The 12,692-nt window shown below is 38.0% G+C and overlaps 1 protein-coding gene across 16 annotated transcripts in view; it reads right to left on the reverse strand.

Moving 5' to 3' along the window:
* The window catches only part of NBEA (neurobeachin), a 450,384-nt gene that overhangs the window by 336,415 nt on the left and 101,277 nt on the right, over positions 1–12,692 (reverse strand). For 13 of the 16 annotated variants that reach the window (XR_006415936.1, XR_006415934.1, XR_006415933.1 and 10 more), the window contains 4 exons: positions 11,463–11,616; positions 8,313–8,321; positions 5,653–5,833; positions 369–499 (listed from right to left, as the gene is read on the reverse strand). Coding sequence is in view for 12 of the 16 variants with exons in the window: in XM_044442661.1 (XP_044298596.1) it covers positions 369–499; positions 5,653–5,833; positions 8,313–8,321; positions 11,463–11,616 (475 nt within the window). In the remaining 4 variants the exon portion in view is untranslated. The remainder of the gene's footprint in view (positions 1–368; positions 500–5,652; positions 5,834–8,312; positions 8,322–11,462; positions 11,617–12,692) is intronic. The other 3 variants (XM_044442659.1, XM_044442657.1, XM_044442662.1) reach the window with 1 other exon arrangement.

The following is a 12,692-nucleotide window of genomic DNA, read 5'->3' on the forward strand; positions in this document are numbered from 1 at the left end:
ACAGATAAAATTTGCCACTGTAACCCTGACCATGTTCAGTCTACATGAAAACTGCATAGCATTCTCTAAGTTGCTCTGTTACTTTATTATCCTTCTCTGATATCCTCTTTATAACACAGGGTAGGCTTATATAGCATGAACTATCCACACAGGACTTCGACTTGGTGAAGTCAGAAGACTGAGCTTGTTTTTTGACCAGAAAGAAGACTTCCCCTCTGGATTCACAGTGAAGAATAACTTTATATTACTAAAATTACAAATCATTACTGTCAGTTTAATATACTGACAGACATGTTGCAATTATGTCTGTCAGTTGCAGACATTTAGTTTGAACATTGGCACCCTAAATACTTAAGATAATACTCTACCTTAGCAGTTGTAGTTGCACTTATACCCTGAAGAGTCTCCTGAGTTTTACTGCTGATTAATGAAGATTTGTTGACCCTCTCTCTCTGCCTTTGTCGACATTCCAAACAGTTTCTCACAGCAACACAACACACTGGAAAAGTTTAAGAAATTACAAAATATTCAGTTTTTATTGAATATTTTTACACATTAATCAAAATGTGAAAACTGTAATAAAATAATACATTATAGTGCCTGAGGCTGAAATATAATAAGTAACATAAATAAAAAATAGATCTTTCAAATCTGAATTTCATTTTAGTACCTATAAATACTCCTTCATGGATCACTACCTTGTCGTGGCGAAGGGGCTTGCATAGCTCAATGAAGCTAGGAGCTATGCCATGCAGGGCCACCCAAGACGGACAGGTCATAGCAGAGAGCTCTGACAAAATGTGAACCACTGGAGAAGGAAATGGCAACCCACTCCAGTATCTTTGCCATGAAAACCCCATGGACAGTACCAAAAGGCAAAAAGATATGACGCTGGAAGATGAGCCCCTCAGGTCGGAAGGTGTCCAACAAGCTACTGGGGAAGAGCAGAGGGCTAGTACTAGTAGCGCCAGAAAGAATAAAGTGACTGAGTCAAAGCCGAAAGGACACTCAGTTGCAGATGTATCTGGTGGTGAAAGGAGAGTCCAATGCTGCAAAAATCTATACTCCATAGGAACCTGGAATGTAAGATCCATGAATCAAGGCAAGCTGGATGTGGTCAAGCAAGAGATGACAAGACTGTACATCGACATCTTAGGAATCAGTGAACTAAAATGGACAGAAATGGGTGAATTTAATTCAGATGACCACCAGGTATACTACTGCGGGCAAGAATCCCTCCGAAGAAATGGAGTAGCCTTCATTGTCAATAAAAGAGCAGGAAAAGCAGTACTGGGATACAATCTCCAAAATGACAGAATGATCTCAGTTCGAATCTAAGGCAATCCATTCAACATTACAATAGTCCAAGTCTATGCCCCAACCACTGGTGCTGAAGAGGCTGAAGCTGACCAGTTCTATGAAGGCCTACAGCACCTTCTAGAATTAACTTCAAAAAATGATGTCCTTATCTTCATGGGGGATTGGAATGCTAAAGTAGGAAGCCAAAAGATAACCGGAATAACAGGCAAGTTTGGCGTTGAAGTACAAAATGAAGCAGGGCACAGGGTGGTAGAATTTTGTCAAGAGAATACAATGGTCATAGCAAACACTCTCTTCCAACAACCCAAGGGATGACTCTACACATGGACATCACCAGACGGTCAACACAGAAATCAGATTGACTATGTGCTCTGCAGCCAAAGATGGAGAAGCTGACTGTGGCTCAGATCATGAGCTTCTGGTTGCAAAATTTAGGCTTAAGTTGAAGAAAGTAGGGAAAAGCACTAGGCCACTCAGGTATGACCTAAATCATATCCCTGATGAATATACAGTAGAGATGACGAATAGATTTAAGGAATTAGATCTGATAGACAGAGTGCCTGAAGAACTATGGACGGAGGTTCGCAACATTGTACAAGAGGCAGCAACTAAAACCATCCCAAAGAAAAAGAAATGCAAGAAAGCAAAATGGCTGTCTGAGGAAGCTTTACAAATAGCTGAGGAAAGAAGGGAAGCAAAAGGCAAGGGAGAAGGAGAAAGATACAAACAATTGAATGCAGAATTCCAGAGAACAGCTAGAAGAGATAAGAATGCCTTCTTAAATGAACAGTGCAAAGAAATAGAAGAAAACAATAGAATAGGGAGGAACAGAGATCTCTTCAAGAAAATTGGAGATATGAAGGGAACGTTTCATGCAAAGATGGGCATGATAAAGGACCAAAATGGCAGGGACCTAACAGAGGCGGAAGAGATTAAGAAGATGTGGCAAGATTACACAGAGGAACTATACAAGAAAGAGCTTAATCTCCCTGATAACCACGATGGGGTGGTCACTGACCTCAAGCCAGACATCCTGGAATGTGAAGTCAAATGGGCTTTAGGAAGTCTGAGCAACAACAAAGCTAGTGGAGGCGACAGCATTCCAGTTGAGCTGTTCAAAATCCTAAAAGACGATGCAGTAAAAGTGCTACACTCAATATGCCAGCAAATTTGGAAAACTCAACAGTGGCCACAGGATTGGAAAAGGTCAGTTTACATTCCAATCCCAAAGAAAGGCAATGCCAAAGAATGTTCAAACTACTGCACCATTGCACTCATTTCACATGCTAGCAAAGTTATGCTCAAAATCCTACAAGCTGGGCTTCAGCAGTATGTGGACCGAGAACCACCAGAAGTACAGGCAGGATTTCAAAGAGGGAGAGGAACTAGAGATCAAATTGCCAACATACGCTGGATCATGGAGAAAGCTAGGGAGTTCCAGAAAAACATCTACTTCTGCTTCATTGACTATGCTAAAGCCTTTGATTGTATGGATCACAACAAATTGTGGCAAGTTCTTAAGAGATGGGAGTACCAGACCATCTTATTTGTCTCTTGAGAATATGCGGGTCAAGGTGCAACAGTGAGAACTGGACATGGAACCACTGATTGGTTCAAAATTGAGAAGGAGTTTGGCAAGGCTGTATACTGTCGCCCTGCCTATTTAACTTATATGCAGAGCACATCATGAGAAGGGCGGGGCTAGATGAATCACCAGTTGGAATTAAGATTGCTGGGAGAAATATCAACAACCTCAGATATGCAGATGATACCACTCTCATGGCAGAAAGTGAAGAGGAACTAAAGAGCCTCTTGATGCGGGTGAAGGAGGCGAGCACAAAAGTTGTCTTGAAACTCAACATTAAGAAAACTAAGATCATAGCATCTGGTCCTCTCACTTCCTGGCAAATAGATGGGGAAGAAATGGAGGTAGTGACAGATTTTATTTTCCTGGGCTCCAAGATCACTGCAGATGGGGACTACAGCCAAGAAATTAAAAGACGCTTACTCCTGGGGAGGAGAGCTATGGCAAATCTAGACAGCATACTAAAAAGTAGAGACAACACTCTGCCAACAAAAGGGTGTATAGTCAAGGCTATGGTTTCCCAGTTGCAATGTATGGCTGTGAAAGCTGGACCATAAGGAAGGCTAAGCGCCGAAGGATTTGAGGCCGTTGAGTTGTGGTGCTGGAGGAGACTCCTGCGAGTCCCTTGGACTGCAAAGCAATCAAACCAATCAGTCCTAGAGGAGATCAACCCTGACTGCCCTTTAGAAGGCCAGATCCTGAAGATGAAGCTCAAATACTTTGGCCACCTAATGAGAAGGAAGGACTCCCTGGATAAGAGCCTAATGCTGGGCACAATGGATGGCAAAAGAAGAAGGGGACAGCAGAGAATGAGGTGGCTAGATGGAGTCACTGAAGCTGTTGGTGTGAGCTTGAGTGGACTCTGGGGGATGGTGGAGAACAGGAAGGCCTGGAGGAATGTTGTCCATGGGGTCGCGATGGGTCGGACACGACTTCGCGACTAACAACAACACCTATAAATAAGGCAAAACGTTATCCCTTAATCATGTTTAATTTAATTCAGATATTCTATTGCAATTTAACATTTATTTAGTAACAACAATGGGAACAGTGTGGTGTAGTGGTTAAGAGCATGGGACTGGGTCTCAGACGATCAGGGTTCTAGTCCCCGCTCAGCCATGGAGCCAACTGGGTAACTTTGGGCCAGTCACAGACTCTCAGCCCAACCTACCTCACAGGATTGTTGTTGTGGGGATAAGATGGAGGAGGAGATGTAAGCTGCCTTGACCCCTTTGTAGGAAAAAGGCAGGATATAAATTGAAAAATAAACAATAAACATTACAGGCAACATTGCTGAACAGCTATTAAATGGACTGCCTTACATGTTTGCCAGTTACAATAGATGTAATGGGAACCAGTGATTGGTTTCACATGAGATAACAAGTAACCAATGATAATGGTTGCTTGTCATGTTGTACAAATTCAGCTGTGATTAGCAGCCAGCATTTATTGTGGCTGGCAACCACAGTGCCACAGACTAGAAACAGGACACACTGTTGACACCTGCCCCAAATTACTAATTAGGAACTTTGCAGTCAAATGTCAGTTGTACTCTCTGAATAGCAATATGACAAGTGTGGCAAAAGGATGTTGCCATTCTTGTAAAGTGATATAGCAATCCATCATAGGTCAAACAAACCCTACAAGAAATAATGTGTTCTTGTGCCTGTATCTTACCTTGCAATTAAGAGTAAAGTATCTCCAAATAAGAAAGGAAGTAGATTGATATAGACAGAGATACATATTTAAATGCTATTTATTTAAACCAGGAATCACCTTGCTATTGAAGTAGTTCCATGACTTCATGGCAAACTTTTTTTTGTTTAACTAGACTTACAGTCACTCCTGCAGGTCTGGTTTTACTCAGTGCTAGCAGCAAACTGCATATACTGAATTAGTGATTGTTTACTTAAAGCAAATCCAACAGATGAATTTTCTGAATTTAACATATCATTTTTCTTTGTTCATGTGACTTGTTAGAATACTGAATCTGTATTGCAATATATTTATCATGCACTAATGTATGAACTATAATCCAAGTATAACTTGTGCATCTTATTTCTCATAGTGTGCAACATATTTTCATTTCAATTAATCATCTTAGCTCTTTTCACTATATGTCAAATTGTTCTACTTTCTTTGTGCTATAGAATAATCTACTACTGATATCATCTACTGATATCACCTACTACTGATATCACCCAGTCCTGCTACCAAGAGAAATGCTTACTCTCCTTATTAGATATGATGATCCTTTTTTATTAAACTGAGATGAATGTTTTCCTCAAAAATTGGAAATTAAATAAAAATAGTTCTGCTCTTCAGAACTATGAATGGTTCTGAAGAGCAGATGTAAATGTCTGCTAATTACCATAGTAAAATTCATAAAGAGAAAAGACATTATGCAGAATTCTCAGATATTACTAGATTCTAGATTTTGGGAGTTGCTGGAAAAACACCAAGGAAATGTCCTCTTCAATGGATGCAAAGTCTAACAACAGACAGTTGAAGTATGTGTCAAAATGTGTGTATGTACATGCAAATACATACATACACTCTCTTCCCCTTAAGTGTATTTTTACAATTGGTTAACAACATTAACTAATGTTAACAAACATCCCAACGTTATTCCATCAGAGGCAAAATCTGGAAAATTGGTTTCCAGAAGTTTTTTTTTTTAATTCTAGCCTCATTTCATTGATCTGTACATAATTATTCAGTGAACATAGCTGTTCTATGAAACTTACCAAGTCTTAGGCACTGTCGCATTAACCCTCCAGAGGACATGTTTTTTTCAGCTTCAATTTCACTAAAATTTAGTGAACTGGCAAATACTAGTACATCAACCATAGCCATCAGACGACTGAGGAAAGTCACTGCTGTCTCTGCTGACATACCCTGAGTTACTTCAATATTCTCCAGTTCAGTCTTGAAAAGAAAGACATTACATTAGACTTCTAATGAAATGCACACCCTCATTTCCTCAATGCAAGTTGTCTAGGATGGAACTGAAAACAAACAGTACAGTAATGAACATGAGAAGAAATTCATTTATACTTGCATGCCATATTAGGTAATATGAAGTTCATATATCACACAATAAACTAATTCTATCTATATGAGCCAATGGACTATGGTAATATGGGTATGTGGGACAAAGCAGGAAAGAGTTTCATTTTTGTTTATGTAAGTATCCCATACCAATGACAGCAGCAAAGGAAGATCAGGAACTCCCACAGAGTTGCTGCATCATTCTGTATCACTGGGAAACTAACAGCAGAATAGCACTAACACACAGTTGGCATAGAATAAAGATTTGGTTTTAACTCTGGATTACATCAGTAAAATAAATATTGGTAATATGTGGACAAATGTACAATCTATTTTGTTTGCACAGTATCAAAAGAAACAAAAATGACTACTTTCCTGAGGGGAGTGTCTTGTGAAAACCACACTTGATAGTCTAACACTGAGACAGTTCTTAAGAAGGTGACAAAGTAGGCTCTAAGTAATACACCACAATATATTTGTTAGTGCTTATGATGCCACAGCACTCTTAATTCATGTGAAATGTAATGATGTTTCAAACTAATCCTATTAGAATTGTTTAAGTAAAGTTGCAATAGAATTATTGAGCACTGTAAGGCAATGTTGTGAGAAAGTTCTGTTTACATGGTCATAACTAGAAAACCCATAATTTTCCATGTACAGAATGTCATAGTTACTTTCAAAAGTGATATGCCACAAGTGCCAACAGTTATATTGCAATCAGACTGTAAAAACACATTAACTTTACTATACAGCAACCACAGAAATTCTTAAGATTATATAAGCATTTATATGCAAAAAGCATTATATGCTCAGATTAATATATGGAAAACTATAATATACTATCCTAATGCATACAAGTCTGAATAAATTTGTACTAATTGTATGCAGACCTATTATGTCCTACATTGTAGGTTACAGTGAGTTAACAAATTAAAGCTTAATTTGAAACATTCATTTTCATAGGAATATTTATAAACACTTTGAAATACACTTTTGCTATCTTTAGAAGACAGGGGAAAGGACTGTGTAAAAGAGCATGTATTTGCAGGAAGAGTTCCCATTTCTGTTCAGTTGAATAACTAATTCACTAAACAGATGGATTTTACATGTTAACTAGAGCATCCCTGATTTTTTGCTCATGACATTTCTCAAGCAAAAGAAAACTTTGGAGGAATATAAAATATCCTCATGCTTGTACTTTTTAAAAAATGCTATTAATTGCTCATTCTTGTACATTTGTCTAGCTTACTTTTCCCAATGTTCCAGCCACAGCACCATATAACCATTCAGATCTGGCTACATGATAACATAACTGAGTAAGGAGTAAGCACATGCTGCTTATTTAGTTGGCAGTCATATGGTGAGGGGTAGGCATGTTCCCACTGCTGATCTAACGCATTGTCTTGGCCACAAAAGTACGCTGAGTGCTCAGAAGGAGATTCTTACAGGCCTTTTCACTTGAGCTTTTTTCCCCCTAACATTTTTCTACATCTGCAAGGCTTGGTTTTCTGCCGAAACTGCTGAAACCACCTTTACTTATTCTTTTTGTATACATGGTGCCTTTTTGGTTATGTAAGGGCAGTTACTTAGAGCACAATTTTACTATTAGTATATATGATCCCAATCTACTTCTGCTGAATTAGAGCTGGATATTGGCTACAACAAATTTGTTGTCTTGACAATGTTGACAAGTTCTCTCCCTGCAGCATACATAGTCGCATCCAAAAATGACAAGATGCTTTTGGGAGAAAAGAAACTTTTGCAAATTTCTGCTGTTCTCTCTTAGTTCTACTATAGTGTGAACACTGTCCATGCCTTTCATGAAGAATGTAAACATTAAAAACAAAAATAGAGCTAGCCATTTTTATTTTAGAGAGCTAGCAATCCAACAAGTAACCTTTAATTCAGTTACTTATGCAGAGCTGTGCTACTTTAGCTTTGCCATTGAAATTCCTCGGATACAACTGGCTACAGCTAGCCTAAACTTTAGTGTGCATTTTCCTGAAAAAAGACCACATTTACTGAGTTGAGTGCCTTGAGCTAGATATCTCCTTCTACATGTGGTAAAAACACCCAGAACAGCCTAAGGGTTCCCAGTAAACAGGCCATGGAAGAAGTGCATTGGTGCTGCAAAGTGGATGGTCTTTCCTCCCACATCATACTGTGTCTAAATTTAAGAGGCTAGCTCTGCCTTTGGCTCAATATTTTAGATTACAGTATTACAAACAAACAGTTGTGTAATGCATATCAAATATTGTTTTTTTAATGCTGGAACAGGCTGAAAAACTTAAAAATGCAGAAAAAGTAAAATTAATTCTAAAAGCTAAGAACTGAAACTTGCAGCTGTAATACTAACCTTAGAACCCTGGACATGCAATAGACAAAGCAGACAACAGATCACAACAAAAAGAAAAAGAAACATTACAGTCAAATGAAAATACAATGCAAAGTTGAAATGAATTTTCTAAAATTGATTAACAAATTGAATATTTTAATTTTACAAAGAAATCTTGAAAACATATTCTCTATATATTAAAAGTCAATTTACATATAATTGATTGATCTATGCAATTCAATATACACATACTGAGATAAAGAAGTAATAAATATGTCATTAATTAGTACATTTTATTTGGCATACAAAAAAACGTCCTACTACAAATTGAATTACCAAAACTGAAATAGAAATTCAGGCTCAGCACTCCATGTGTGAATTTACCAAAATATTAACTTAGGTATCACCAAAAATGATATGGGTTTTTCCTGTCAGAGTAACATGAAAATTTTGGTGTATCTAAGTTATACATTGCTGCCAGACATTTTGAAACTTGGACATTTTCTCAAGTGTCAAGGATCCTGGGATATGGCTGAGAAGGCAACAGAGTTATCTAACATTCCTTACATTTTAGAATGGAATATGTTTTTTCAAACAAGCTATCCTGTGGATTCAATTGTCTATTTATTTTAGGGTTGTTGTTACCCATGGTGAGCTGGGTGGTACTTGAGGGATATTGTTAGAAGGTTTCCCGTGCCTGCAGAATGGCCATTCTTACCACAGGCTCAAGAGTAGACATTGTAAACTGCTGATGAGAGGATCTGCCTCACCTTGATGAGAGAACATGGGCCCCCTTGGCAAGGAGCAATGCACATCTTTTCCAGTGGCTGAAATGGTCTACTTCTGAGTTACTCATAAGAATGAATATACACAAGAGAGACAGAGACAGAGACGATAGAGATAGATATGGTAACCTGTCCATGGAGCTAATGGGGCTAATGGAATGGGCTAAAAATCTAATAAATAATAAATAAAATAATAAAGATGGCCAGGAGGCAAGAGGAGGTGATTCAAAATGTGGTGCTACCCCATGTTTATAGTGGTGCTGCTGCTGAATGGACTGGGCACTCCACTTGCTGCTCTTGAGTCGGGGATGGGACCAAAGATTCATGCAGTGCTGTTGCTCCATGTTTGGGCTTAGCACTGCCCATTGGTTTAGGTACCCTGCTCCCTCTGGAGAGCTCAGTCACTTCCCCTGTCCTCCCTGCTGCACTTTTGTGCATGAGGCTTGTTAGCACTAGAGGGACCAAAAAGAATAATCATCAGTATCTGTCCCCACAAGGCAAAGGGCACCTCTGCCTTGAAATGCAATGAATTCAACTTCCAGCTTCATTACACAAAGGGGGCTCTCTGAAGCCATGGGGAGCTTAAATCAGCACACAATTGTGGCTGTCTGACTCATTCCTGCTCATGGTGCCCACTGGAATATTGCCTGGAATAATAAAGGGGAAAGGAGAGAGAAGGATGGCATGAAGTAACTACAATGAGCCTTAAGATGCATTCAGTCACTGTAATTATGTTATATATCAATTTGAGTAAACTCCTCCTGCTGTAAATTCTGCTTCATGATTGCTTTTTAAGTTATGAAATCTATGTCACATGATATTTTCATTTAAAAATTAATGTTCAGATGTCACTTGGAAACTTGTTCTCTCTCATTTCTATATAGTTATTCCATTATTTTTACTGTAAAAAATGTGGCATAAGTATGTATTCCAGTCCCATGCGTTTTGTGCACAATCCTAATAAGCAAGATTTTTAAAATAATTATTACCAGAAACAGTGATCATACGCTTAACTGACAAGGTAGCGTAAAGTTCAAGAGAACTTGACCATAATGATTTTGTGTCCTATTGGAACCTTTCAGTCTGTTCTTAAACAGATGTAGTGCTGCTTATCTGCAGGAATGTAAAGAAATCCTAGCCACCACAGCAACATAAAACAGACATAAAATCCTTCCTTATCCCCTTTTCCAAAATATTAGAATATACCACTAGCTCTTGCTTTTTCTGAAGCAAGGAAACAGAAATTATTCCTAATTGCTTCTTTTTATGAAGTATTTCCTACAATGTGTCCAGAGGTGATATCACGGCACATGAAATAACAAGAGGTTAATAAGTTGTATTCTAAATATGTGAAATAAGCTGGTAGAGAGCCTTGTCCCTGCTGTGCTAGTATGTCCTAGCAATGATTCAGGGTAGGGAGACATTCAAACATAAGAATCTCACTTGCAGCCTCACATGTTATAGGCCATCCTGTTACTTCAGAACACTATTCCATTGCTTTTGAAGAGTAGGCCAACTAGAAGTTTAGAGAGCAAGAGGTATGTGTTTGTATACAAACTCTGTTTTTGTTTGTATCAACAAAAGAATTCTACTTTAGATTAGTGTACTTTGGTTCCACATCCATGTTTACATATTTGAGTTTTTAAAATGCAATTCCCTCTTTTTAACTAAGGGCACAGTCTTATGCATACTTAGGTAGAAAATACTCCTATATTTCTCTGTTTACCCCAGGCAGCATGTAGGACTTTTTTCTGTCTAATCATTTACAAGTCTGTGCCTTAGAGTTTCAGCTGTATACCACTGCGAATATATACCACTGTGATTATTCTGGGAAGCTATTCTGGAAAGGTAAGACAAATACATTTAAGAAAAGGTTTAAGAAAAGGATATTACAATAGTGATTAAAACTTATATCCCTTTTGCAATGGGACACAATGTCTGTCCGTTTAGGAAAACACTTTTCACTTTCTCTTTATATGAAGGGTTTTCAGTAATTATGAAAAATATATAGGTTCACAGCTCATAAAACTTGAAGCAGAATTTAGACTTTGCAGTTCTCCACTAAAATGCATTTCATAATGTCCTGGGACTAAAAAGATTAAAAATGGTTTGGACCTATTATATCATAGCCATTAGCAGGTACATAGCTTTGGTCACCATGGCTTATAATTTTTAAGTGTCTTAAACTGAAAGATTTATATTTAAATCATACCTTCATTACCACTAGAAATTATGTTAAATGGATATTCCTATTCTGAACATTTTTTTAAACATCTGCACATTTTGTTCTTTTAGGGCAAACTGTACCAAAAACAAAATTCTACTGATGTATTGTTCCTGACATGCAATCTACAACTTATCCACTAGATGGGAATATTGTACTTACAGTTGGGGATGTTGCTGCAGACAACAATGGTAGAATTCCTCCACAAGCAATGATAATATTGTCAACCATTTGGGAAATGAGGTGGATAGTATTATGTACAAAGATGATATTTTCATTGCTATTGACAAAGTCCATAACAGACTTTGTGGAATGGCTACAAAATATGAGAAAAACTATGTTAGGAAAATAGAAAGTATATTTTTAAAGCAGATATTGAAAACAACTGTTAACAGTAAGAAATCATATTAAGTGATTTAATATGCAAACAAGTTCACAATATTCACAAAAGCTCATATCCAACAATATTTTGTTACTAGTCTACCAACCCATGCTTGCCAAACCAAGTCAATTGTGACACCTCTACTACTGGAAGTAAAACAAACAAACAAAAAAAGCTCTTTCACTTTATATAAACTTCCCTGCCTAGTGAATTATAGATGCTTCTTACTTACCAAAGCAGAGCCTATATTTTCCTAGTTGCCTTCACAGTTTTCTAAAAGACTTGCAGCAACAAATTGAGGCCTTATGGAACATGAATTTTAACAGTTGATATTTTACAATAACAGTAGTGTTGAAAGCCATTATTTTCTGCTGCTCTTTTGAGTGTTTGCTTATAATGCAAGGATGGTTTGTCCTGTAAATTTAGCTTGTTAGCTACCTTGGATTCTTCTGATGGATGTTTTAACTGCATTCATTAACAGCATGATCCTGTTATGGATATATGAATATGCCTAGCCAGCTATAGGGGTTTTTTTGAGGCACAGCTACCAGGTCAGAACCGTGCTCCAACCTCTCTGAGCTTCAAGTACACCTCCTGCCCCTGCAGCCAGTGCAGATTGCACCTCCAAGGTCACAAGAGAGGCTTTGGAAATGGTTAGCAAGAAGGCAAGGGAGGAGATAGGGGCTATCATGATGCAAAGTATCCTGACAGTTTCTCAGCCTCCTTCCCTTCCACTCTGAAGCTTAACACCAAAACTGGCTATCTAAGTATTTTGTGAGACAGGAGGGACATGGAAGCAACCTTCTCCTCTGTGTTCCTTCTGCCCTGCACAGATTGCCCTCTGAGAATATTCCTCTGAGTTCAGAATTTTACTGGAACCCAGCTTGGATTGCACTCTGAAAAATAGCTCATTTAATGGACTGATTGTTAACCATTGTTAAGGTAATTATCACTATCTCTACTTCATGCATATCAATTGCATTTAACTTCACTGTTTATAATCTCTCATC

Source organism: Varanus komodoensis, unplaced genomic scaffold, assembly GCF_004798865.1.
Source record: "Varanus komodoensis strain SLA01 unplaced genomic scaffold, ASM479886v1 scaffold4, whole genome shotgun sequence".
NCBI lineage: Eukaryota > Metazoa > Chordata > Lepidosauria > Squamata > Varanidae > Varanus > Varanus komodoensis.